Source organism: Nelumbo lutea, chromosome 5 (genome assembly GCF_056320005.1).
Source record: "Nelumbo lutea isolate HS-2025 chromosome 5, American lotus-T2T, whole genome shotgun sequence".
Classification (NCBI taxonomy): Eukaryota; Viridiplantae; Streptophyta; class Magnoliopsida; order Proteales; family Nelumbonaceae; genus Nelumbo; species Nelumbo lutea.
Genome location: NC_142688.1, coordinates 74555520 through 74578316, shown reverse-complemented (window position 1 = coordinate 74578316; position 22797 = coordinate 74555520). Strand labels below are relative to the sequence as shown.

At 40.0% G+C, this 22797-nt stretch overlaps 1 protein-coding gene across 1 annotated transcript in view; it reads right to left on the bottom strand.

The window, feature by feature from the left end:
* The window catches only part of LOC148852928 (Zinc finger C-x8-C-x5-C-x3-H type family protein), a 29186-nt gene extending 18557 nt beyond the window's left edge, over nt 1-10629 (bottom strand). The window contains exons 1-5 of the mRNA XM_088947286.1: nt 10286-10629; nt 9490-9853; nt 9183-9344; nt 8954-9091; nt 8637-8795 (exon numbers count right to left, since the gene is read on the bottom strand). Of these exons, the coding sequence (XP_088803412.1) occupies nt 8637-8795; nt 8954-9091; nt 9183-9344; nt 9490-9828 (798 nt within the window). The 5' untranslated portion in view covers nt 9829-9853; nt 10286-10629. The remainder of the gene's footprint in view (nt 1-8636; nt 8796-8953; nt 9092-9182; nt 9345-9489; nt 9854-10285) is intronic.
* Between the last annotated feature and the right edge of the window lie 12168 nt (nt 10630-22797).

Here is a 22797-nt window from a genome sequence, read left to right as displayed (position 1 = left end):
ACACACTGTTCACCAAACTAATAGGTCTAAGCTCTCTCGGATGACTTGCCCCATAGTTTTTTGGAACCAATTCAATAAAAGTGGAGCTCAGGCCCAGATTTATTGCCCCTCTCAAAGAACCCATTGAAAACCTTTTGGATGTCTTGCTTTAGAATGTCCTAGCAATCCCAATAGAAAACCCATCTGGACCTAGTGCTTTAGATCCATCCACAAAGAAGATTAATTCCTTTGTTTTCCCCAAATCAAAACTCCTTTCAAACCACAACTTAAGGTTCTCAGATAAGTTGGGCCAATCCAACCCTTCTCACCACAGTTTGTTCTTCAGGGGTCTCCTATAAATATATTTGAAGTGTTTGCACAAAGGCCGCTACAACCTCAAACTATTGGGTGTCACACCATCATTCTCCAATTTTTCTTCTTCCATTAGCCAAGGCATTAAAGAATTTTGTGTTTCTATCCCCCTCCCTCACCCACTTATGTTCGGACTTTTCTCTCCAACTGATTTCTTCTTTAAATAACAAATCCTACAGCTGCTTCCTAAGGGCCCATCTCATCTCCTTGTCCCTTTCCTCAAAGGTCCCTTCCCCTTAGCATCCAAATCCTCAATTTGACTAATAACCTCATGTTTCCCCTCTTCAATCCTTCCAAATTGTTGAATATTTTATTCTTTTACCATACCTTTTATTTCCTTTAATTTCCAATGAAATTTCATACCCTCCCGTCTCACCCATAGGTTACTCCCATTCCACCAATACTTTACTTTGTCAACAAAACCAAGGTGAGACAACCACATGTTCGCAAATCTAAAAGGGTCTAGACCTCTACTACCCAACTCTTCTTTAGCAAAGGTAATAAGCCAATGATCTAATGCTACCCTAGGCAAGGCCCTGGAGACTAAGTCTCCCCAATGTTCTTCCTAGTCTACAGTGAACCAAAATCTATCAAGTTTAGGGCATATAGGGGTTGCCTAATGTTAGACCGAGTAAAGCTATCATGCAAACATGAAGGTATTTCTTCCATTTCACCCCCTTTAGTTAGACAGAAGTATGATTTAGTAGGAGTTGTGTCAGTTAGTCAACAATCCAATCTTCCCTTCTATCCTTCCTATTCTCCTTCTTCTACCTTCTTTCTTACTTCCTTCCAAATCTCACAAAAAATAAACAAGAAAGAGTTTGACTATGATGCCAAAAGCATATCATACCTAAAAGACTGAATTGCAATGAAATAGACAAGTAGTATCTATTAACTATAAAAGAGAAAGAAAAGTATAGAAAACCTTATTAAGGGGTGTTTAGCAAGTCTTTTTTTTTATCAGCAACAAGGATTGATTCATTAATTAAAATATGCTACAACGAGGCCCAATATAGATGATGCCTTGCAGCCCCTTGTTTGGCTAAAGTATTTGTTAACCCATTTGCACTCCTCCTGATCCACCTATAATAAGCATTTATATCCTTTGCCTATCTTTCCACTTCTCTGAGGATATGTTTGAGGGTCCATGGGACATGTCTATTACATCTTGCCCAAGATATAACAACTTTTGAATCCCCTTCCACTTCCACCTGACAAATACCCAATTGCTTTACCAATCGGAGACCTTGAAATGAAGCCAGTAACTCTGCCTTTGTTGATTTTGTAATGCCAATTGGCCCTGAATATAGAGCCAATATCTTGCATTCTACATTCCTGATTGCTCCCCCTATTCCTGCCACTCCCGGTTTGCTCATAGAGCTTCCATCAAAATTCCATTTTACTTTGTTAACCTCTGGCAGTTTCTACTCAACTCTTAGAATTTCCTTGTCTCTAGAGGACTATGCTATTTCCTTCCATGCCCTTAGGATGTCACTTAGAGAGAATAATTGAAAACTATCTAAGGTTTTTATCCACAATGCAACCCTCAGTTTTATGTTGTCAATGACCTCTTCCTAAGTTCTAGATTTTCCAGCAAAATTTATGTTATTTCTTTCCTCCCAGACTCCCCATGCAACAGCCGCTTTAGTAGCTCTCCACATTATTCTCCCTCTTTTCTTTTGTTGCCTCAAGAAGTTAGGGTTGAAAATGCATGTTGCCTTTTGGGAATGGTCTCACTTGCAACCAAAGAGAAAAAAGAAAAATTCCCAAATACAAAGTACAAAGGAGCAGGAACTCGGTAAGTGGGAGAGGGACTCTCCACTATCCCTATAAAGAAAACACATATGAAGAGAGAGGCAAGTAGAGGGGCTCCTTTTCTGCAGAAAGTCACATGTATTTACCTTACCAAGGAAAAGAGACCAATAAAAAACTTGAATTTTTGGTGGGATAGGCTCACTCCAAATTTCTTTCACCAGAAGAACCACCCTTTAGGGCCTAGCAGATGCAAAATGTCTAAAGAAAGAGGAACAAGAGAAAAGCCCATCTGAGGAGATTACCCAGAACCTAGAATCCTCCAAATTGGGGTCTAAGTAAACTATTTGCAAGGTTCCAAGGAGATCAGTCAACAAGATGCACTCTCTATCCCTAAGGCCTCTTCTGAATCCAAGGTTCCAATTGACACCTAAATGGGAAGCCACACCCAAATTAGAAATGGTTTCATTCTTGAAATCAGAAATGGCATAAAGGTTAAGGAATTGATCTTTCAGTGGTGATTCCCCTACCCAAAAGTCTTCCCAGAATCGGATTTTATCCCCCTTTCCCACATCATACCTAATGGAACTAGAGAATGTAGGGTAAACTTCATTAATAGCTTTCCAAGGAGAGGCTGAAGTGGAGTGATGAGCCAATTTAGAATCCCAACCATTACAATCTAGACCATGAATGCTTGCAATTACTTTGTGCCACAACCTGTCTTTTTCAAAGGGAAATCTCCATAATCATTTACCCAACAAGGCAGTGTTCCTAAGAGGCCAATTTCTTTGCAAACCTTTCGACCACCGGCTTCCTGAATCCTTCTGTCCTCAAATCCCCCCCCCCAAAGGTAAGCCTAGGTAGGTAATATGCCAACTTCTAATCTCACAACCCAATACCTCTACAAAGCTATGGAGCTCCTCTTCCTCCACATTAATTCCAGCAATTCCACTTTTGTTCCAATTAATCCTCAAACTAGAAACACCCTCAAAAGTCTCAATCAGCAACTTTAGGTTTCTCACCATTTCCAACTTAATGTTCTCGCAAAACAGAATTGCGTCATCAGCGAATTGGAGATGTGAACCAATTACTTGGTCTCTTCCAACCCTCTAATGCACCAGCAATCATCTAGTAAGGACCTTTGTTACTAAGGTGAAGAGGAGGGGAGAAATGGGGTCCCCTGATGTGGACGCGTTTATTGGGAAGAAGTATAGCCGGCGGCAGCAGCAGTAAAGGGAGCAAGATTTGTTGATTCTTATCTTATCTAATTCTAGCTAGATACAGTTCTTATCTTATCAGTTCAGTCTTATCTTATCTTATCAGTTCAGTAGGATAGATTAAGGGAGTCCTATCTTATCTTATCAGTTCAGTCTTATCTTATCTTATCAGTTCAGTAGGATAGATTAAGGGAGTCTTATCTTATCTTATCTTATCAGTTCAGTAGGATAGATTAGTAGGGAGTCTTCCTAATTAGCAAGGAGTCTTCCTAAAAGTAGGACTCTTATCTCTTGTAATCTCATATTTAAGGAGCTGATATTATTCAATAAAGGCATCGAAAATTTCAGTCAAGAAAGAGAGCAAGGAGAGTTAGGTGATCTCTTGGACAAATCACCATTAGGGCGCCAAGATAGGTTCATCAAGAGCAGGGAGGAACAAGGGAAAACAGGAAGTTTTCCCTGTGGACCAACCCGATCCTATTACCAGGCCCATAACAACTTGGTATCAGAGCAAGGTGTCATGGGTGACCTTGAGCAGTTGACGACTAGGGTTTATGAACTGGAGCTCTACATCGTGGAAAACAGCACGGAGGTGCGCGAGATCAAGGACGACATCCGAGAATTAAGGCGCTTGATGGAGTTGTACTTTTCCAGCAAGGAAAGGAACCCGGAAGGGGCTGCAACCACAACCGGCCGCCGACCAGACATGGCAGAATCGGCCGGCGAGCAGCAGGTCGTTGCCCTAGCGCAGGTTAGCAACACCCAAAATGTCTTGATTAAGCAGGAATCCGGTGTCGTCGAGGATTCCATCGACGAGAGTTCAAAGAAGAATAAGAGCAACTACTCCAAGGTCGTCATCGCTAACCTCAACGTCGACCCTCCCGAAAGCGACGGCGATGACTGTGCCTCCATCGCTCCTCCTAATCCCACCAGGAGCATTAAGGAAGAAAATTGTGGGGAGAAAAGTACCTTAGTATGTAAAGACGTTGTGGTTGATGCCACAGAAGGAGAAGCTAAACGGTTAAATAAACTGGGGAAGTGTCGTTCAAGAATTAACAAGGGAAAAAGTTCTCTTAAATGTGGGCCTGATACGGATGCCGATCAACACTGTCAAGGGGCGCTAGCATCCCATGAGGAAAAGCCACAAAAGGCAATGCCAGCATATGAAAAGGCAGCAGAAATATTACTTCAGAGTGAGGAAGAGATTGACAGGCCTGTGTTACTTTCCTTGGTTCACATTCATCATGCATAGTGCCTCCTGCTAGGAAGTACAATTGATCATTGTGCCGATAAAGAACTCATGCATGAAGAACTTGGAGAAATTATTTCTAAGTTGAAGGAGTTAGCTGTAGTCAAATCAGATCCTAGGGATGCACATATCTGGGTGAATCTTGCCAATGCATACTATTTGGTTGGTGATCATAGAAGTGCTAGAAAGTGCCTGGAGAAGGCATCAAAACTGGAGCCTAATTGCATGTCAACTCGATGCTGTTGCGCTTCATCGTATCAAGGATGCAGAAAGGTCTCAAGATCCCACTAAACAACTTTCATGGGTTGCGAATGAAACGGCTTCAATACTCAGAGAAGGGGACTCTGCAACAATTGAGCTTCGGATAGCATGGGCAGGACTTGCCATGGTTCACAAGGCTCAGCATGAAATTGTAGCAACGTTTGAAACTGGACATAATGATTTAACGAAAGTGGAAGAGAGAGCTCTGTACACACTAAAGTAGGCAATAGAAGAGAATCCAAATGATGCAATTCAGTGGCACCAGCTTGGCCTTCACAATCTTTGTACTTTACGGTTCAAGACATTTTAGAAGTACCTTAAGGATGCAGTTGCCCGCGGCAAAGGATGCAGCTACGCATGGTCAAATCTTGGTATCTCACTGCAGTTGTCTGAGAATGAACCCTCTTCATTGGAACCCGATCCAGGGGGCAAACTCATTCCACCTATCCTGGATTCCTTTTCAAGACACATATCCTGATTTCGAGCTTGAGGACAAGCTCTGAGTCCAGGAGGAGAATAATGATGTGGACGCATTTATTGGGAAGAAGTATAACCGCCGACAGTAGCAGTAAAGGGAGCAAGATTTGTTTATTCTCATCTTATCTAATTCTAGCTAGATACAGTTCTTATCTTATTAGTTCAATCTTATCTTATCAGTTCAGTAGGATAGAATAAGGGAGTCTTATCTTATCTTATCAGTTCAGTCGTATCTTATCTTATCAGTTCAGTAGGATAGATTAGTAGGGAGTCTTCCTAATTAGCAAGGAGTCTTCCTAAAAGTAGGACTCTTATCTCTTGTAATCTCCTATTTAAGGAGCTGATATTATTCAATAAAGGCATCGAAAATTTCAGTCAAGAAAGAGAGCAAGGAGAGTTAGGTGATCTCTTGGACAAATCACCATTAGGGCGCCAAGATAGGTTCATCAAGAGCAGGGAGGACCAAGGGAGAAAACAGGAGGTTTTCCCCGTGGACCGACCCGTGACGAGATCCTATTCCCGGGCCCATAACATCCCCTTGTCTTAGACCTCGCTTAGCCAGGAAAAAGTCTTTGGCCACTCTATTAATAAGAATGGAATAGTGTACTGACTTAATGCAGCTTTAATCCACTTCCTCCACCTTTCTCCAAACCCAAGCCTTTCCAAGATTTCTAGCAAGACGCCCCAATTCACTAAGTCATAAGCCTTTTCTAAGTCCAACTTACAAACCAAGACTTTTCCTCTGCTCTTCCTTTTCTCAATAACACAATCATTTGCCACAAGGATTTGATCCACAATTTATCTCTGTTCTACAAAGGCCCCTTAGAAAGGAGAAACTATTAAAGGTAGGACTTGTTTGATCCTCTCTAAAAGAACCTTTGAGATAATTTTGTAGAGGCTCCTTATCAAATTGATTGGTTTGAAATCCTTGGGAGATTTTGCCTCCTTAGGCATCAAGGAGATGAAGGTAGCATTTGCTCCAAAGGGGATCTTGCTTTTACGGAAAAATTCTTCAAAAACTTCCAAGAGATCAAATTTTAGGTGATCCCAACACTCCTAATAGAAGGTCATAGTAAATCCATTCACAAAAGCAAATTGGGTTTGAGAAACCAACTCTTTTAGGACTTCTCTGAGTCGTTTTGAAAGGCCATAGTAATTCCATCTGGTCTCGAGGTTGTCAATCTGTCCATGGAAAATATTGCTCCCTTAATTTCTCCCAAAGAGAAGTTTCTTTCCAATTCCTAGGAATGATCCTCTAAAATCATAATCCAACCCAATTCTAGTGTTGTGTTTTTATGAAATTAAGCCCCAACTCTTAATACTCTTCCAAAAAAACACTTGTCCTATAGAAACATTATTGTAGAAAGATTAACATTTATTAATTTGACGGATTTAACACATCAGCAAATTGTGAGAGAAAAATAGTTGCATTTTTCGCTTCATAAAAGAGGGGGATTTCTTGAAATAGTTCACTCCCATCTTTGAAATGCCAAAAACGTGGTAATTTCATATTTTTGCTTACTTGCAAGCACAAAAACCAAGGAAAACAAAAATAACCAACTTGTAGAAAACCCTAAAAAATATCTGCATGTGTTAATGGACAATTTGACATCGAAAACTTGCAAAGCTCTAGTAAAATAATAGAAACTAGAAGCTAAGGAGGTGCTCTATAACAAGAATGTCTTTGTTTTCATTTGTTTCTGAAATTGTCACATCAGCAAAAAAACAAAAACATGTTCTTGAACTTTGTTTTTGTTTTGAAAAGCAAATATAAGTTGTTTTTGTTTAAAAATAATAATTTGTGTTTCTGAAACCATCAAAGCTATGGTTTTCAAAATAGAAACAAACTCTGTAGTATGGAAGTTATATGATTTATGGAATATGATAGTAAATAACCAGATGAAAACATGTTATTTAAACCAGAAATTCAAGAACACATTTTTAGTGAGAGTTTTGGAAACAAAAAATGCATATACGAACATATTTTCTGTGATTTCTTTAAGAACTAATTTATTTTTAACCTAGATGGTTTTGATTTGTTTTTGGAACACACAACAAGAAAAACATTTCACATTGGAGAACACCTCCTAAGTTATCACAGACTTGAAAGCCCTGCTCATCTCATCCAATAAGCACGTATTGCTGATAATAGCTAACTGAGAAGCATACTTGAAATCATCTCACAGAACCATAGAATCACAGTGCTCAGAAAACTCTATTAGTTAGAAATATCACCAACTTGTGTTACACTCCAAGCCACATGTGAGCCTATCCCTGATGGCTTCAATTTTTTATGGCAACCCTTGCCGTCATCAAGTATGCATTTACATAATTTATCTTTTGCATTCAAATTAAATTGTATATAATGAGCATATGGTAAGTACAGAGATTGCATGGTATGTATAAGGTTCCACCACCTCCAATTTTTATCTCCAGAAGCATAGCCATCACCAGCAGGAAATGCCCAACAAACTACCAGTTGTTAAGGAGTGAAAAACTCATATTTGTCCATATAAAAAGATCTTTTACTGAATAACAAGAAAATTTTATTAATAAAAAGAAAAATGGACCAAAAAACTGCTTTTTATAAGGCTTGACTTAACACCCACACAAGAATGACATTGTACCGAAGCTATCTTAAAAATAAGAAAGTATCGTTATTCTAACAAAAATTAATGAATGTATAGCAGCATCATGGATGTATACAAGCAAAAGATATCAAATGAAAAATGTACCAGTGAAATTTAGGAACAAATATAATGTCTGATAAGAAATACCAACCAAAAATTTAAGAATGTTAAGAATCCTAACTAAATTGATAACCAAGAAGTCATAGAAACCACAGCCGCATATAGAAAATGGCATAGGATACAGAATTGCTATTAAACCTCTATCGCCATCTTCAACCATAGTCAAGAGCATGAATCTCCATTGATGTCAACCTTGAGATGAGTTTCTGATGCAAATAAAATCAAAGAAAACTAAAAGAGCATTTTAATAGAATATGGCCCAAGTCATTCTAAATTTTTTGTACCAAGAGGTCGAAATGAACAATATAACAATTATGCAATGAAGAAGTTAATGCATGAATTGACTATCATGAATTGTCATGCTTCTATAGAACAGTTTACAAGATGCAGATAGGCGGAGGTTCAACTTCATATGAGATATTACAGGGAGAATTTGTCAGCCCCAATATGGAGCCTCAACTCCCAAGTCCTAGATTATGATATTTGCTTAGCAGATAATGCATAAGTAGAATATTATACTATTTGCTTAAAAGATAATGCATAACTATCAGGATACACATGAAAGTGTTATGTACAGACCTCAAGCCCCTCATCTTGTTCCCAAGCAAGGCCAGGTCCATTATACATGTTCTTGATAAGCATTGTGCAAGATTTATCAGGATAAAAGTGAACTCTGCTGCAACGAGACCCAAAACGACAGGCTCCAGTTTTGATATGAAAAGGACAATGAGCTTTATCCTAACAAAATACGATTGAGAGATCACATTGTAATACTCAAGTATTCAACAATAACAATAATTCTAAAGTATCAACAACAAACTAAAGCCCTTGTGATTAAAAAAATCAATAAACAAATACAGAATCAGCATTAATAGAGAGAGAACTGAAATATACACCTGTTCAGTTCCAAAATTTGGGATTTGTTGAGCAACACTCTCAAAGACCTCTTGCGCAGAAATAGATGATGTGTTCTTATATGCAATGAAAGCTTCAGATTGTGGAGGAAGAGGATTGGATGTAGGTCTGTCAGCATCCTGTAACATGAAAAATAACCTTTTACAGTAAAAAAAGATGCACCACAACCACAAAATAACTAAATAGACAAGGTAAAAGACAGTGCAACACCTCAATTTTAGGTTGCTCATCCACATTTTTCTTAGGAACTTTAACCCTTTTCTTCTTGACAATTATCTCATTTCCTTGCCAGATTATTTCTGCAGGCCCTTCTTCTACATAGTCCCAAGCATTATCGTCATCTTCTTCCTTTAATACATTCTCTTGTTCAATCTACAAATTATTTCCAGAAATAAATAAAGCCCACCAGTTCAAATTCAGAACTACATAGCTAAAAATTGGTATCGCAAACCAAGCAAAATAAGATTATATGAATGAAGATAACGATTTCAAATTCAGAACTACACGGGCATTAAACCTGATTGTTAGGTGATTCTTCAAGCAGCTTCTTCTGCGCCTCCTCTTCGGCTTTCTTTGCAGCCTCAATCCACAACCTCTCACGTTCTTCAAATGCTTTCCTCTCCCTTTCCAATACCTTAGCCTCTTCTTGTTCCTTTAAACGAATCCTAAGCTGTTCTTCGGGATCATTCAATCGAGCTTCTTCTTCTTCCCGTTCCTTCAGTGCAATCTCTCTTCTAATCTGCTTCCTCTTTAGCTTCTTTGCAATTTTTCTCCTCTCTTTTCGACATAGACCCACTTGACTTTCCATTTTTAACGGCTTTTTCTCCTCCATTTCTGCCGTAACCTGCTCCGTCATCCTAAAATCAATCCCCCTGCTATGGCTGCAAACCAAATTGAATTCCTGTTAGGATATATTCAATTCAATTCGGTAAGGAAATCATCAGATTCGATCATTCGAATTCGATAAGAATAGCAGAGCATAAACCCAATGATCAAGCAGATACAACATACAATTATGATGTTATCTGATGATAGATACATCAGAACTCAGGAAAAAATTACGGTGGTTCTAGACACTCCAATGCTCGAAAGCAAACAACTCAGAAAACCCACACTGTTTCCAATTTCGTGTTCACACACATGTAGAGAGACAGACAGAAGAGAAAGGGAAGCAACAGTGTCTTTGGATCAGTTGGAGACTTTGAGAGAAATCTGGGAAACCAAGGGATGAAAAACCCTTTCAAATACACAATGAAAATGACTGCAAACCCCAAACAGATTGATAGAAAATTCATATTAGGAAATACTCTTACTTGACTAATAGGGATTCCACGTCCGGTGGTAATTAGGGTTGTAGACGCCAAACAGTCGATGGCATTCCTCGTTCGGTGGTCGAAGTTCGTCGAAACAAGTTCGAAGTTGTCCGATTATTAACAAAATCGAAAGCGAAGAGACGACGAGTGAAGAGGGGATGGGAGACCAAAGAGTGAGCCATTGTTTTCAAACCTTCATTGACCCGGACGGTTTAATCGTTTCAACCGTCATCTGACTTCAATTTCGGTCCGAGTTAATCCCGAACCCGCCAATTGGTCGAGAAACGTCGATATAGGCGAGGAGATCGGCTTCGGTGAGGGCAAGCATGTGCTAATACCGTCCTAACAGCCTATTGCAACCTTGTATCGGAAATATCTCGCCATGAAAGAGTATATAAGTACGGAGATATTCCTATTTTATATGCTTGGATGATTTTGAATTTTGCAAAAAAGTAACTTTGCCTTTTGAGGAATCAATTTAGACCTCGGACAGAAGTTAAGACTTAATTCAGAGATAAATTTGACTTTGCCTTTTAAATTTTTTTTTAGAGTATTTATAGTAGTAGTTTTGGATTTTGGGTAGAATTTATTGGTGATTGAGATTTCACCTATGGTAGTGGTAATTCCTATTGAGTCTATTTGGCGGAGTAAAATTGACAATAAGAATGGCATTCCCAAGATGACATCTTGCCGTAAGTCCCTAACCATGAGGAGCAAGGTTTACAGGCAAGTTCCTTGCTTACAGATATGAGTTGTAGGAATTTTATATTTAATCCCTAAATTTCTTTCATCAATAACGTTTACCTGTTGAGAGGTTTTTTCAAAATATTTGGAAGGTACTATTCCCTCCTTGATACAATTTATATTTGCACCTGAATTGATTAAGGCTATAACTGAAAAACTAAAACCTTTAATTCGAATGGTTAACACTAAGAACCATTTTTTTATACTTAACTTCTTCGGTAGAGCATATAAACTCTTCATCTTCTCCTATGAATTTTGCGGGTTTGAATTTTGATGACTTCTTAAATTGATCCATTGAGTATGTATAAGATTCTAATTGTTTGACTTTAGACTTTAGTGTCTTAACTTCCTTCTTAAGATCATTGACTTCTTGCTTAAGGTCTATTAGAGTAGGGGCCATGAGGTTTGGCTTCTGCTGTAAACAATTTTTTAGATTTTTGTTTTTTATCATTTTCTTTATTTTGCATTGCCATGAACAAATGCTTTTTTCTTGTTTCCTCATCAGAAATCTCTTATAGGATTTTTAGAAGGTGTTTTTCTCTATATTTACAAGTGCAGATTCCGTCATTGTAGCAGGATAAACATCAACTATTAAGAGGGTCTTCTTTTTAAAAATAGTCCCAGAATCAATCCTTTGAAGCCTAGCCCACATGATAGTCTATACATATGGAGAGATCGGAGGTATACAAAACAAGTCTAGTTCACAAGCATCTTTGACACCACAAAAGGACACCTAGGATCACTATTTAATTAAACCCACTAGAAAGTCTAGAATTGCTATTGATAAAAAATGTCATAAGAAATAATGAATTCGAGGGGGCATATGATGCGCCAAAACTGCTTACAATTGGACGGCTTGTACACATAGTGGTTTTTTATATTATTTTTCAAAATAAATCTTTCACTTTTTAATGAAGATAAAGGCACAAAAAGAGGCTTATTAAACACGAAACCTTGAATAGAAACAATGATATCGGGTCCGCTTGGTTCGTAGTCGGAATCGAAATTGGAATCGAAATCAGAATCAAAATCGTTTAGAATCAAAATCGAAATGGTTCATTCCCATAGTCTGTTTGATTTAAACAAGAATGAGAATGCAAATTAAAATCAGTAGGAATGGGATTCCATTCCCAAGGGAGGGGCAGGGAATGGCATTCCAACAGGAATAGGAATGGATTCCGATTCCGCCCAACCAATCAGTTGGAATCGGAATAGCCCATTCCAATTCCAATTCCAGACCCCTATTCCTGCAAACCAAACGGACCCATTAATGATACAAATTGACATACCACCTCTAAAGAACAATGCTCCAGCCTCCTTATTTAGTGGTTAGGGTGATGATGTGTCCGACAAGCTTGTTGTGCCTTTTGCGTCTTTTTCAAATTGTCACAAGTACCCAATCATTGCTTTCATTATAATGAGAATATTCAATGTAATGTTCTCAAAACCAATATATAAGTATGATCCACCAATAAAACGATACCAAGTATTTACCCTAATGTCTTCGTCTCCTCCATAGTGACCCTTTGAGTGGGATCATCACTATATCTTAGGGTAGCACTGGTCTTACCTCCTAGCAATGGGGAGAAGTTTATACCATTTTAGTATCAAAGCTATTGAGTGTCAAGTACCTAGGAGCAATGTTTTCAAAATCGGACTAGATCGGAACCAGTCCTTTTTACCCCAAAACCGTTGTTTAGGCAAAAGCTGTTGATTTGGTTAGCAAATCGCTGACCCGGGTGATCAAACCATCAAACTGTTTGACCTGGGAACGGTTTTGGCCGTTTTTTATTTTTATTTTTTTAGAATGGGCCATCCATTCAGAACGGACGGTCGGGCCATTCGACTTGGGTATCAGACCCTAGAATGGTTCCCTGTATGATTTGGTTTTGAAAACATTGCCTAGGAGAGACACATGAAAAACATGGAAGGCAAGCTTAATGAAGTGCAAAAAAGGGCATCGGGATTCTATGTGCATGACTAGATGATATTGTTGAGAAACTCAACCAATTGATTAGGTTGAACGAGCCTCACAGTAAGGCATTGGAGGTTTTTTCTTAGCAAGGATCACATTTAGAAGTTGGGGGTAGTAGACTGGATGGCTTGCAGGGAGAATTAGAGGAAGTTCATATCAGTGGCTCTCTAACTACCACCTTCACATAACCAAGAGATAGTTCATGGCCGCTCCGGATGTCAAGTTTAATGGACCATAGGGAACAAACCATTTTGGAAGGCTAGCGAAACTGGTTCACTCAGGCATATTTAGTTGAATGTTTCACCATAAGGTTGAACCATGAAATTTGGGTTAGAGTGGAAAAAATGGAGCTGGTGACAATAGCATGAGCACTATGATTAATTATGTTAGAAGAAGAGGAGGTAGTAATTAGATGCTAGGGGCCGACTAGAAATTGATCATCCTAGACCACGACCATCTCAATTACCCTTACGAGGTCTTAGGCCAAAAGGTCCTACTAGCAGTGGACATAAGCCTTAAGATCAAGAGGTTGACACCAATTAAGGCTCGTAAGAGGAGCGCTAAGGGGCTTTGTTACAACTATGATGGGTCATGGGTCATATACCCCAACACCGTTACAAGAGCCAAAAGTTACTATAGATCATCCATGAGTCAAATGAGGATGATAGTGACATTCCCTAGTTAAGTAAGAGGTGAGACATAAGACAACATGCTATAATTTTCCATTCATGTGATGGTAAGGAGATGGGACCATCTCTTCACACTATGAAGGTCCAAAGAACATTGTAGTATCAACAACTATTAATACTAGTTGATGGGGGCTCCATTCATAACTTCCTTGATACAAATGTTGGCTAGCTGATGAAAGCTTCAGAGCTTGGCTACACTCACTTCAAAGTGAATCTGGCTAGTGGGGAGCGGTTACATGGTGTTGGAAGGTGTTCTTTACTCCCTCTTAAGGTTCAAGGTAACAACATTCAAGCTATTTTTTTCCTCCTCGAGTTACCTGACTATGATGCCATGTTAGGGATACAGTGGCTGCGAACCTTAGGTTTGTCACATGGGATTTCACTAAGATTATCATGCAGTATACTAGCACAAATCGACCCAAGTTGTTATAAGGGGATTAAATCATTTGGACTCAAAGAGGTGAAACCCAATTTGGTCAGTGGAAAAGAAGGACAACTATACATCCTACAACTTCAAGTCATGGACTCCTCTACAACCTAGAAACTGATTGATCCAACAATATCCAACTTTCTAATAGAATTTCTAGATGTTTTTGATGAACCAAAGACCCTTCCACCACCCAGAATCTAGGGCCATGCAATTCCTATTATTCAAGGAGCTAAGCCAATTTGCATTCATCCTTGCAAATGCTCATTTCACTAGAAGAATGAGATTGAACACCTAGTTCAGGAGCTCTTAAAAACTAGGGCAATCTAGCCTAGCTCAATTCCATATTCCTCTCTTGCGCTATTGGTGAGAAAAAAAAAGATGGTAGTTGAAGGCTTTGTATAAATTATAGAGCCCTAAATCAAATGACCATCAAACACAAATTTCCTATACCTAAGGTGGACAAGCTTCTTGATGAGTTGCATGGGGTGAGAGTGTTTTCAAAGTTAGATTTATGATCTAGATATCACCGGATCTAGATTGAGGAGGAAGATGTGTAGAAAATGACCTTTAGAATGCATGAAGGCCAATATAAGAAATTCTTGATTATGCCATTTGGGCTAACCAATGCACTAGCAACATTCTAGTCACTGATGAATGATCTACTTAGACAATATCCTCGCAAATTTACATTGTTGTTCTTTGACATATTCTAATCTACAAAAAAATAATTAAGGAGCATCTGGAGCACCTATGAAAGACCTTGACTTTTCTGTGATAGCAACACTTATATGCTAAACTCAGCAATGTAACTTTGTATCCATGTTCATTGACTATCTTGGGCATTTCATTAGTGATAATGGGATACAAGTAGATCCATCTAAAATTGAAGAAGTTATCAAATTGCCAATTCTTAAAATTGTCCAAGATCTCAGAGGATTTATGTGACTCAGATGATATTACCAAAATTCATCTAGAACTATAAAGCTATAGAGAAGCCTTTAATCAACTTTGCTTAAGAAAGGGTGAAGGTAGTAGACAAAAGAGCAAATGGGGCTTTTGATAGACTTAAGGTGCAATGACTCACACATTTGTGCTTACCCCTCCCAACTTCTCAAATGGGTTCACCATTGAATGCGGTGCTGGTTGCACTAGGCATGGAGCAGTTCTTTTTCAAGAAGGATGTTCAATAGCCTTCTTTGGCAAGGCATTGCAACCCATGGACCAATCTCTTTCTACTTATGAGAAAGAACTAAGAGCTTGGTGATTGATGTTCAAAAATGGCAGTCATATCTTATAGGCCTAAAGTTCACAATTCTCACTAATCACCAAAGCTTGGGGCACTGGCTATGACAAAGCTTTCCACCCCAACACAATAAAGAATGTTGGCTAATATGATTGGCTATGACTATGAGGTGAATTATATAGGAGAGGGAAAGAGAATGTGGTGGCAGACTCTTTTATCAAGAATGAAATGCCCAACTCTCTCTAGGCCACTATCCACTTGGCTAGTTAAATGGGAAAATTACTTATTAGTACCCTGTACTTTGGCTCGAGTGGCAATTTGGTCCCCAAACTTTAAAATGCAACAAATTAGTACCCGAACTTTCAAAATGTGACAATCCAGTACCCAAACTTTCAAAATGTAACAATCCAGTACATGTTGTTAACTAGTCCATTAATCAGCCATTAAGTGACATTTGAAAAGTCAAAAATGCCCTAAGAATGCCATATAATTCTCTTTATCAACCATCCAAACATTGACAATAAAATGAACAGTCCCAAATTCTAGATTCTTCTAAACAATCACCAACTTTTTTGAATAGAAGAGGCTAGGATTTGGGATTATTCAATTTTTTGTCAACGTTTGGATGGTCGATAAAGAGAATTAAATGGCATTCAAAGGGCACTTTTGACTTTTCAAATGTCACTTAACGGATGATTAATGGACTGGTTAGTGGTAGGTATTGGATTGTCACATCTTGAAATTTTGGGTATTGGATTGTCACATTTTGAAAGTTCGGGTACTGGATTATCACATTTTAAAGTTCAGGGACCAAATTGTCACTCAAGCCCAAGTATAGGGTACTAATCGGGAATTTTCCCAATAATTTAAGAAGGAAGCTACAACTAATTTGGAAATACAACAACTCACTTAGAAGGTACGAACTCAACCCAAAAAAATTGAAGGCAGGGGTGATTTTCTTTGGAGGAAAGGGAAAATTCTATTAGGTTCTAAGTGAACCTATCAAAGAAGGTTTTTTGATGAAATGCATGGGGCTCCCTTTGGAGGCCATTCTAAGCTACAAAACACATTAAGACACATGAGATCTTACTCTTATTGGAGGTAGATGGCCAGCGACATCCAGCTATGGATAAGAGAGTGTGATATTTTTCAATTGTAAATACATCCGTTTCCCTATACCAGTGAAGGCGATGAAGGCATCAAAACTAGGCTTATAAGCCCATAGTCTATCATAGGCTTGCGATGAACCCAAAGCCGTCGTGGACGTGCGATAGACTAAAGAGCGACCGCATGACTATAGCAAGCCGAAGATGCTCATGACGAGACATCCAACAAATTAAGTGAACTCTTCGAATTAGTTATGATGACATTCTCGCCACATCAACATGGGAGACCCATTAAGGAAAGTAGCAAACGTGTGTCATGAGAATCCTTGGACGAAAGGAAACTTCATCCAAGGAAAATCTCGCTCTACATGTGGTGAACCCCCAGTGGTGTCTTCCTGACAACCGACACCGAATCATGGATTCCCTTTCCAAATGGGAATTGAACTCATTTTAGAACCTTACCCTTAGGGCCTCTGGATCTATACTTATAAAAAAGGGGAATAAATCATAACCAAGGGACAATTTCATAAATTCGTTGCTACCTGATATCCCTCGACCTTTCTTCATCCTTTAACGAGACCACCACACTCAACCTTACCACACCACTTACATTAGAATTTCTGGTTATTATCCTTGATCATAGAGAATGGTTGTCCAAAGAATTAGTCTTTCCCCTATCCCAAAGGAGCAATACGAGAACCCAGACAACTCTAACATAGAGCTTGAAGACCAAGACAATCAAGAGATGATGGTGTAGGCAGACATCGCCATCCTATCCCATAAAGTCTACATCATTGAGTCGTGCTTCAACTGAATGGAGCAGATGCAGGTAGAGATGTGAAGCATCTTGCAGCTATTGTTACAAAGGTTGGCAACTCCCAAACACCCTCCCTTCGCTTGTATAGAACCACCCACACCAACTCCTCCTAGCCATCCTGTGACATCGATTGAGCGACTCACTCAAAAGTGACCACCCGTTTGTGCCTACCATAGACCAGAGAACCCAACATTTTGTTGCCGAACAAACATAAACAACAGTGCGCAGCCCAGAGATAACTAATGCACCCATTAGTCGAATGGAGATTAGGGAATATGTCTAGGGCTTGATAGAGGAAAGCCAAAACAAGACACAAATGACCCTCACCCTACATAAGCTCTAGTTTAATCGCATCTTGTATAAGCCTTACCCAACCAACTACACCCCTCCGCAATAGTGGCCCCAGTATGACGAGTAGAAAGGGAGCCTACAGGAACATGTCAATAAGTTCGAGGATGCGCTAGGTGCATTCACCCTGGATGCAGATCTAAAGGTTAGGGAATTCTCTAAATCCCTGACCGGACCAACTCACTCCTGGTTTGTCAACTTCACAGCAGGGAACATTGACTTATGGATGGAGCCCACGAAGAAGTTTTTGTCCAATTTGCCCAAACCTCAACCCACAGGAACATGTCAATAAGTTCGAGGACACGCTAGGCGCATTCGCCCAGGATGGAGATTTGAAGGTTAGGGAATTCTCTAAATCCCTGTCTGGACTGACTCACTCCTAGTTTGTCAACTTCACAGCAGGGAACATTGACTTATGGGTGGAGCCCATGAAGAAATTTTTGTCCAATTCGCCTGGCTTGTCAGCACCTAACTTTTGCTCGATCCCCTGCCTAAACCTCCAATTCGCCTGAACATTCGATTAGACCCTTCTAATCCTTCCAAAACACCCAAAAATCATAGCTTTAGGCCCAAAGCCCCCCAAATCCACCATTAAACCTCTTCGATACTAATTTGATGGCCCAAATCAATCCCTATCAACACCTCGACCACTAGATCTAACTCCACAAAATTTTAGCTCAAGATTCCTCCGTTTACCCCATCATCAAGCAATTATTCCATTCAGACGCCTCTCATTAGCCTAAACACTCGGAACCCATATTCCCTTGATTTTACACATCCGAACTAATCAAACCACACTATTAAACTCGGATACATCAAAACACCTACCCATAAGGTCCTATTTACCTATCTATCAAACAAAGATTCCATTCCAGAGCATTCTGCTGACCCAAACTCCTATGACCTTGACCCTCTAAAGGCTTATTAGACATCACCATCAGATCCCAGACACCCCTGAAGACCACCTGTGAAATCTCATCCCAGAATACCTCTGTTTACCCTTTAATCACACTAAGATTCCATTTCAATGTTTCAAATTGACCAAATTCCAAACCTGCCCTATTTGGGCCTAGTTGGCTCAATCTAACCTCACCAATCACCTCAAACTACCCAAAAATCCTACCTTATAAATTTTTATACAAAATAAACCTTGTTTGCCCCTCGATCGCATAAAGACTCCAAACCTTGTTTACCCTTTTCCAGATCTGACACATCTGGGCCTAGTTGGGTTAATATGAAACTACCAAAACCACCAATCAACTCAGAATATATGAAAACCCCACCCTATGAAAATTTAGGCAAAAATACCCTCATTTACCCTTTCATCTAAAAAGATTCTATTTCAGTCAATCTCGCTAGCCTGCTCACACAAAACCCTTCTCAATAGTCAGACCCACCTTAACCCTCTGATATTTGAAAAAAAAAATCCCCACCATTGAACTAGAAACCTGACATAACTCCTTGAGACCCGTCTTCACCCAGTTTTTTTTTGAAAATTACCAAAATACCCATCTATTTCCCCAAATTTATAAAACTACCCCTTAGCCCTAATATAAATAAAGAGCTATCTTTCTAATTAAAGCTAATGCACTATCATCATCTTATTCAAACTAAACAGAGGTGGCAGTGGCGTCGCACCCCCTCTCGGCCATTTCCCCTCCAATCTAAATTCCCTTATCCCTCTCCTCTCTTCTTCTTCTTCTTTTCAAATCCCCTATTCACCCTCTTCTTGGTTCGAATGAAAACTAGAGCGGCGGTGAGAAGGAGCTCTCGGTAGCAACGCTGAACAAGTGGCAGATCTGAATCAGGAGCCCTTTCTCTCCACCTCTCTCTATCTCTTCCTTCTTCTTATTCTTCCTCATCTTCTTTTTGTTTTTATTTTTGAATCCCCAGTACACTATTCATTAGCGTCTTCCTCTCTATAGCAGTGAACCAGAGCGACGGTCAGTTCTCAGATCTCTCTCTATTTCTCTATCTTCCTATCATTCTTCTTCTTCTTCTTCTTCTTCTAATTTTCATTCCACCTTCTCTATTTAGCATTTGAAGCTAACTAGAGCAACGAAACTAGCTCTGATCTCCATCATTTATTTCACTCTCTTGATTCCCCATCACTCTCTCTATCATCTTCTCTCGATAATCTTTCTCTTTTTCCTCCCCATGTTATCGCCCCTACCCGCTACCACTGCTACAACTCGCAGCGGCGGTTGTCTTCTCTGTCACTCATGTGATCTCTTTCTTAGTCATCCTCTTGATATCTGTTCTTTCTCTCCACCCTCCCTCTCTCTTTCTATTTTTCCCTTTCCCGAATCAACCACAGTGAACAATGCACCGGTGGCTGAAATCACTACCACCATTGCCGTCAACCATAATGAAACCCACTTGGATTAATCTTTTCTTAGTTCAGACTACAACCCACCCCAAGCAATAATTGCTGAATTCCCACAAGCACAGGTTGTTGCAACTCGGCTTAGAGCTAACTAAGATCTGTCAAAAGTTTCATACGACCAAAAACAAAGGAGACTCCTTGTTACAACATCCAATCTCAGGGAAGATATCATTAGGTAAATGTATTTGTTCCCCCCTCTAGTAGTTTCATTTATGTTATCCTTTGCTAAGCTTGGAATCTAAGGGGAGAAAGAACCGACAAAGTTGGTTTGCCAAACCCACTCTTGCAAGTTCTCCGTATCGACCCGGTTCGGCTATGGTTTTCCTATGCCTTTCTTTTTTTAAATGATACTCATAGATCAAAACTCATTATCTTTGTCTTATTCTCTCAATTTTGAAAATGGTTGTTAGAATGATGTTTATTTTGAATCACTTTTATCCTTGTTTATATTATTTGTGTTTAGTCATAGTGGTGAAAGCATAAATAGATAAATAAATTGTGTTTGATTCCCTTATGCTAGTTTATTTTTGTTTTGGCTTACCTATTAGTGCGATTGTAGTTAATTGAAATACTATTTCATGTTCACACTTGCTTGAAATACCATGTGGGCCTCACCTATTGGACCTGGGAGACGGGTGCCTAACCCCTTCCCTTTCCCATCCAAGTCTTACCCAGACTGGTGTAGACGATGCCTCCGGTTTTGGAGTCACTATTTAAAGAAAGCATTTTTGAAAATCATTTTCGGAGGTCCAATCACCGCCATTTCCTCAATTGATGGGTGATGATTTCATTCCTATCCTAAGTGAGCCATTTTCTCAACGCTCACAATGGTTCAACTAGGAGCGGGGGCTGACCATGGCTGACCTCTACAACATGGAGCAATGCGCCGAGGAGGACCTCCTAGCCTATGTCATGCAATTTCAAAAGTTGACCCATTCAGTCTTCGAGGAACATGTAATAGAGAATGGTTTTGTAGAGCAATGCATACAAGGGATGCACCCTGCCTACAGAATTGGTATAAAAAAACGTGGAAGTAGAGACCTTCAACTAACTCTGGAAGTGTGCCGAGATGACAACACGAACAGTGGCCACCCTTGGAGTAATTACCACCACACAGAGGCTACCTTATGCTAAGCTAGAAGTGTACGCGAACCCTATGGAACAAGAGGACCCAACCAAGCATCGTATTATCGTGGTAGTAGACGAAGGAGCAACTCACTCCTGCCACCTCCATCAGCATTTCCCCTGCAGTAATAGTGAGGTGATTATGATTATGAACAGGTAGTGGGGGATTAGGAACAGAGTTCCAATAGTTTTTCAGCAAACAAGGGGAAAATAACACAGTTCAGAGACTTGCTGTCAAGGAACTCGTAGAAACATTTAGGAGGTCTCTACAACCGCATCATATGGACAAGCTCGAAGTAAAATTCACACCGTAGGATATTCGCTTGGAGGACGCACACCTTAACCACCCCTTATACATAACAACGAAAATAGGGGGCTATGAGATGCGACGGTCCTTGGTAGATAAGGGAAGCTTTGTGAACATGATCTCTATACATACCCTGCGACTGATGAACATACCCCATGATGCCATCAAAGGCTTGCACATGGAAGTTACTCATTTCAGTAGCAATGCATCCATCATAGAGGGCTCCCTCATGCTACCGGTAGCCATTGGCCCTAATGAGGTGTGATTTGGCCCGACTTTTAAACAGTGGACACTTGGAAGTGACTTGATGATTGGATAGTGACTCAGCATTTCCTACCACCTTAGAAGGCTAGGCCCCCTCGAGGTCCAAGTAGCTCGGGATGTCCCAGCCTACCGAGGTAACACGTAGCGGACATCTAGAAGCATGCCAGATGTCTTTGAGCTCTTTGGGATCATGCCACATGATTGTGGGTCTTATCCTCATCCCGCTTGGATTGGACAGACACGATAAGCCTTATCGGCTACCATGATATCCACCTCTCGGTGTGCAATGAACGCCAAAAAGCATGGGCCAAGGATCTCAGTGGTGTTTCGTGAGATCCAAGACAGCTCATCTATATAAGGGGACCTACCCTAGTGGCCCAATGTACGCAATATTTAGTGCATTCATGCTATCTTACTCCCAAGCTTTCAGCTCGCATAAACTAAGATACTAACTTAAGCATCGGAGTGACCACGCCAGGTGAGCCACCTTGGGTTCTTTGAGCATTCATTCTTTGTAGTTCGACCAGCTAGCTAAGCAACCAACATCTAAGTTGCCATCCAGCTAGGAACAACCGTATCGCGCACCATCAATTGGCATCGTTTGTGGGAAACGTGACAAAAAGCTAAATTCCTACTTTATTTACTTTTCCTACAACATTTTATTAATGGCATCATCTAGAAACACTGGTAAGAGTATTGACATGACTGTCATCAGGGGTAGAACCAAACCGCAATCAACTTAGAGGTCCCCTCAGGGACCATCAAATAGTTCACCATCCCCCTCACCATTCTAGGGGTGTCAATAGCTTAGAGTCAATCTTTCAAAACTCAATCCATTAATGCTCCGCTGCCTCATGTGAGCACCACCATCCTAGTCGTAGAACCCTCTGTAGTTCCTCCTAGGTTAGAGCACAGTAGTTCTATGAATTGATATAGAGCGTATGGATCGTGCAGATCCAAATGCAATAGATCCAACAATTCTTGCACTACCAGTATCAGCAGTTCCCTCTGCTCCACCAAAATAATCGGAATCATAATCAGACCCAGAACCAACAGAACGTGCACCGGTCTCCTCCCT